Raw genomic sequence first — 5654 nt, forward strand, 5'->3', positions numbered from 1 at the left:
TAAATTGTTTACAGGTTCTCACGTGCTATATTTTAGAAATTCCTAGCATCAAAGGTACTGGGATATATTGTGATTGAGACGTATAAGGAATTTTGGATACAATATGCATTAAATGAAGTTCTACATGAGTAAACCACCATCCCAAGCAGAGAAAGAATGTTCTCAGCAAAATGATAAAATATTTTTGTTCTTATGTTATGGGAGAAGACAGTTCTTTAAGTGATTATCCTGACCTCGTGGTTTACAAAAAAACATTCTTTAAACTATAATCACTGTTAGAACAAAACTGTGCAGAGCAGGACACAGCCATTAGCTTCTTGAAAACTGCATTGGGGCCAGGGGAAAACAGTGGCTGCGGTGTCAACACCCCTTCTTACCCCGCACATTATCTCTGCACTGTGGCAGAGCAGCCAATGGCCAGGAGGGCAAGGGGGCACTGCCCCTGCAGCACACAGACTGACAGACATGTTGCTTTCCCCCCGCCCCCAAAATGGCGGCCCCACCCCCAAAATGGCGGCCCCGCCCCCAAAATGGCGGCCCCGCCCCCCAAATGGCGGGCACGCCCCCCAAATGGCGGCTCCGCCCTCAAAATGGCGGGCACGCCCACAAAATGGCGGCTCCGCCCACAAAATGGCGGCTCCGCCCTCAAAATGGCGGCTCCGCCCTCAAAATGGCGGCTCCGCCCTCAAAATGGCGGCTGTGCCTCGCAGCACCCCGTAGGGAGGGGGTGCTGCCCACTTCTTGACGTAATCTTTTTGCGCCGGAAGCGCCGCCATGCGGGGGCGCCTTCTCCGCGCTTGGCGCGAGGGACTGAAGGCGGCGGGCGGCGGAGTGGGGTCTCGGCGGGAGCCGCCATGGCGGGTGTTGTTCTTTGGCACCGACCGCTTCGCTGTTACTACTTTGCGTGCCTTGCAGGCCGCCAGGTACTGCTCGGAAGGCTGGACGGCGAGGTTTGGGAAGTCGGGCTGGTGATGGAGTGCGCTTTGGAGGCTTCTGGGGGAGGGCAGGGCCCAGGGGTGAGCGTCGGTGTCGGTATGGGGGGGAAGGCAGCGGCTGTGCTTTGCGGCTGAGACCGTGGGATCACGAGTGGGTCGGTGGTGAGGAAGCAAGCTACAGAGGGCCGAGGAAACTGATAAGGGGGTCTGGGTTTGAAAAGGGGTTGGGAAGAGGGATGGGCTGAGTCTGGGGACCATCTGGAGGTTGGGGTGCTGAGAGACAGGCAAGGAGCGCAGTGAGGTGGGGATCAGCAGTCTTACTCTCCTTAGTTCTGCTTGCACGAGTTCTCCAATTCTTTTCCCACCTTAGGGAGCCCAGCAGGGGCTTGCTTGTGTCCAGGTTGGAGGTGGTGACGCTGCCCTCCTGCCTGCCCGTAGAACTGCCTGTGAAGAGCTGTGCCCATGAGCTCCAGCTGCCTGTGCACGAGTGGCCACAGACGGGGCCTGTGGGGCAGTTTGATGTTGGTGTGGTGGCATCGTTTGGGCGTCTCTTGAGTGAGGACCTTATTCTGCAGTTCCCATAGTGAGTGAGTTGACATCTGTGTCTGCTTTCTTAGTTAAATGAGCTCTGTTTTTGACTGCCATTGCATTCTATGCCTGTGACTTGCAGCTGGTGAGGTGAACATCTTCCATGAAGTTATCTGCTTAGCTGAGTTCTTCTGTTATTGTAAGGCTCTTTATCATGTTGATAGAGATCTATGCAAACATTCAGTGTAATGTGTTCATTCCTTCCACTTTCATGTTTACTGACAAGTTGAAAACTACATAGTGTGAATTTCCCTTATGTGTGTATTTAAATCTCAGAAGTTCTGAGCAGGTAATTTCTGAAGTAGTTGCAGTGTACTGTTGCACATACATTAACATAAATTTCAGTTACTGTTCCTACTCAAACTTCATTTCAGTGGCGTGCTGAATGTCCATCCCAGCTGCCTCCCGCGGTGGCGTGGTCCTGCACCAATAGTCCACACAGTACTTCATGGTGACAAAGTGACCGGGGTAACAGTTATGGAAATAAGACCGAAGAGGTGTGTTCCCAAAACAACTCTCTGCTGCTGCTCTGTGTAATCACTAGTTGATGTTGGTTTTGTTTTTAAATGCTTGTTTAATATTAAATTTTGAAGCACTTAGAATATGAGACTTGCCACAGATATAATGTGTGTAATTTGTACTCTAGGCTGCTGTGATGGTGATTTAGTTTTTTAATGTTTTAAAAACTAGTCTTTATTGGTGAAATTATTATTATAGTCATGATAGTCAGAATACTATATTTTTTGTATTAATTGCTACTCAGTAATCTTTAGATGTGTGATTAATATTGAAATCATTACATATGTTTGAAGAACTGCAGTAATGATTCCAACCCTGTTGTTTAATTTTTAATGTTATTACAGAGAGCAGACAGATCAAATGGTCAGTGCAGATGGATTGATAGGTTTGGTATGACAGTACAGAAAAGAATGGGCTTTCAGTCTCCAGAACTGTCCGCAACCTACTGTAAGAGAGGGCAAGAAACTGCTTGACTTGGGAAAAGAGGGGTAATCTATTTTAGCTTCAGCAAAAGCTCTGGCTTAGATGGCTTGTGAAAACACATCATAGTTTGGTCTTTTCTTTGATAGATGATTGATAACAGAACTCAGGAACGTATGGAAGAAATTCTTCTGAATGTTTCAGGTTGTTTCTTCTGAAGTTTTATAGTTCTGAGCTGTAAATTGTATGTTACTGAAATCTGAGTCTTGCTTGGTAAGATGATTCCCATTTTCCCCGTTTCATCATATAAGCCAATGTTTAAAATTTCAGTTTTGTTATTAAAAAAAAAGTGAGTAACAGAGTTAACATATTTAATGTAAAATTTTGAACTGTTAGCTGAACCAAAGTTTTTCCTCCTGTAAGCTTGTATGTTTTTCTGCTTTGTAGGTTCGATGTAGGCCCAATTATTAAGCAAGAAGTGTGTCCTGTTCCTCCTCAATGTACTACAAAGGAGTTGGAAGTGATATTAGCAGAGATGGGTGCAAACATGGTAAAGTCATGCAAGCTAGTATTGCCTCTGATCAGTACCTTGCTCTCAACATGCAAGCTATTCTTTGTAATCTTGTTCTGACTTGGCTACAATTGTTAGGAGGAGAATGATCCAAAATTTAGTGTTTGTGAGTATTATCTCTTGCTGAGAGGAAAGTTTAAGTGGTGTGTGATAAACTGTTGGTCTCTCTGCATTGCTATTCTGTTTGTAATCAGTGAAGAACTCACTTGCTTTGTGTGGAAGCAGTGCAACTGCTTCTTTTGTTGAAGAGAATGTTTGCTTGTTGATCTCAAAAATCAGCTTTCAGCCTGTTCTAGGGTTAACATCATAGAGCAGATCATCCAGAAAAGATTACTTGTGTTTTTTAATTGTGAGAAATGCCTGTGCTGTGTCTGTGCTATGCTCAGAAGGTTTATAGTGATCAGATTTTCTAAAATCTGTGATAAAGGTTGACTGATGGAAAAATGAAGTCTTGCATTTATGTCTTGGTTTTAGTCTTCCTTTCACTAAACATAATCAGATTTCCCAATGTTCTTTATTAACATTTATTTTTCCAGCTGCTGTCAGTTTTGAAAAACTTGCCTGAAAGCTTAGAAAATAAAAAAGAGCAACCAAAAGAAGGAGTAACATTTGGTAGGTTTTTTAATAATGCAACTTTATTTTTTCTCTTATTGTTTAGATACCTTTTTCAGTGTGGTCTCTCTGCTGCTGCCTCTGGCTAAAAATCAGATATTAATTCTTCTTATTTATTTTTCTCCTAGCTCCTAAAATATCTGTAGCTAAGAGTTGTATAAATTGGGAAGAACAAACAGCTGCACAAATAATTCAGCTGCATCGTGCCATAGGAAGTATGGTAAGAGTAAATTTTCTAACTCTTTTCTGTCCTCCAGCAGAGGATGTCTAGCATAAGGGGAGGGGAAAAAAAAAAAAAAAAAAAAAAAAAACAGAAAGCAAACAACAACAGAAACTAGACAGATGCCAAGAAATGATGAAAATTGTCCCAGTGTGTTGTCTGCTCCTGTTTCCAGTTTCCTTTGCAGACACTTTGGAAGGGCAGTACTGTTAAACTTCTGGATTTTGTGGAAGTGGATAATATCCTTGATTCTGTTGGTATGTACTCTTAAATTAATCTGCTAAGTAAGGTTCTTGTGTGTTGTAAGCACTGACTTGAAGATTGTACACAATTGTGCTAAACAGGTACTGCTTTCTGACACTGATATAACTAAAGCAGTTCTGATGTAGTCAAAAGTGTATTGAATTTCTGCACCCAGAGGTGGGCATGATACTGATTCTAAGGTTGTTCCTGCTTCATGATGATAATGAGAACAGCAGGCATAGTTCTGTAAATCCTGAGATTTGATGATTTTAATTCTGTAATGAGTTGAGAGATGTAATTCTTGTAATTCTGTCGCCTCATGATTTCCAAGAGCGAAGCTAGATCTGTGTTGTCACTTAAACAATTTTCTGTAGTCACCTGTGAATTTGAGAGCTTTGCATGCTCTGGGTGCTGTACTGACGTGTGCAGCTTAATGGCTGCCTGCAGGTGGGGTAGGGAGCAATGCTAGAGTGACTGATCTGATTCTTTCCTGCTTACTTGAGTATAATAAAACACAGAATATGGTAAAATATTATTGAGCAAAATAGTAACACAAAGTAATTATATTTCAGAGACAAGTGCTTTAAACCTCTTTTGCTTGTTTGCATTAAAAACACGAAGCAATCTTGTGTTGCTTCTAGATCAAGTATTAAATGACCACGGAGTTGTTCCTGGCTCACTACTCTACCATAAAACGTCCCAGACACTGATAGCTCGTTGCAAGGTAGGCTTCTGTTTTTGTATTCATTGCCGTAAAGATGAGGTTTTCAGTATCTGTTACTTAAGATCTATCTTAATTGTCCATTGTTATTCACTGACCTAATTTAGATCAGCATCAGTCTCTTTACTTGATACTTCAAAGAGCTTTTTATTTCCAGTAACAGACTTTTCATTTGCAACTGGGAATTCTGACTCATAGCATAAGCTTGGTGATACAGAACACATTTGGTAAGTCAACCTAATATTTAAAACATGGAAGAAGCTTACTGCTGTTCTTTGTTGTTTTTTATTTTCTAGGAGGGCTGGGTTGGAATCAAAACAGTAGTATTAAAGAAGAAGCTTACAGCTATTGACTTCTACAATGGGTATATGCACTCTTGGTTCCAGCAGAACTCAAGAACAGTTCATCAGGAATGCAGGTTTCAAACACTCAAACTTAACACAGCAAAGAAGACTCTGAAAGAGAGGGAAGTATTGTTGCAGGATATAAAGCGGTAGATGTTTTTTTTCCATATCTTAAAGTACATCTATAAGTTAATATAAAATATTTTGATTCCAAACAATAACATTGAACTTGGTGAAGTTTTTCTTCCCAGAATGTGTGACCTTATTGTCAAGCATTCTGTTCTCATCTTGGATTTCTGATGATGATCATTTCTTTTACCCCATTAAGGAAGAGAATCTCTGTATGCACCAACAGCAGTGAATAAATCTGTTTCCACTGTTGGGTAATAAATATATTTTTATATGATGTTTTCAATTTTTTTTTCTTGGACTTCCAGTATAACTTTCTCCAAGCTTAAGCTGTGCTCAGTTGCTTCAATCT

The 5654-nt window shown here is 41.8% G+C and overlaps 1 protein-coding gene across 2 annotated transcripts; it reads left to right on the top strand.

Annotated features, from left to right (window-relative positions):
* Positions 1-720: 720 nt before the first annotated feature.
* MTFMT (mitochondrial methionyl-tRNA formyltransferase) lies at positions 721-5567 on the top strand. Of its 2 annotated transcripts, none has more exons than XM_031587826.2 (9): positions 721-923; positions 1306-1518; positions 1898-2020; positions 2910-3012; positions 3570-3645; positions 3774-3865; positions 4041-4122; positions 4681-4832; positions 5126-5567. In XM_031587826.2, exons 1-9 carry the CDS (start codon positions 775-777, stop codon positions 5324-5326), a joined length of 1191 nt encoding a protein of 396 aa, XP_031443686.1. In that variant the 5' UTR covers positions 721-774; the 3' UTR covers positions 5327-5567. The 2 variants fall into 2 exon arrangements, with proteins under 2 accessions (XP_031443686.1, XP_031443687.1); XM_031587827.2 differs by having other exon boundaries at positions 725-923; positions 4750-4832.
* The last annotated feature ends 87 nt before the right edge of the window (positions 5568-5654 follow it).

The sequence above is a fragment of the Phasianus colchicus genome, chromosome 12 (genome assembly GCF_987193195.1).
Source record: "Phasianus colchicus chromosome 12, bPhaCol1.hap1.1, whole genome shotgun sequence".
Classification (NCBI taxonomy): domain Eukaryota; kingdom Metazoa; phylum Chordata; class Aves; order Galliformes; family Phasianidae; genus Phasianus; species Phasianus colchicus.

What these genes read in the sequence shown, in the direction of transcription:
- MTFMT (XM_031587826.2), top strand. Translation starts at nt 775, where the DNA reads ATGCGGGGGCGCCTTCTCCGCGCTTGGCGCGAGGGACTGAAGGCGGCG. An exon ending in AAAAGAAGGAGTAACATTTG is followed by an intron (nt 3,646 to 3,773) that starts GTAGGTTTTTTA and finishes TTTTTCTCCTAG; the next exon opens with CTCCTAAAATATCTGTAGCT. An exon ending in ATCGTGCCATAGGAAGTATG is followed by an intron (nt 3,866 to 4,040) that starts GTAAGAGTAAAT and finishes TCCTGTTTCCAG; the next exon opens with TTTCCTTTGCAGACACTTTG.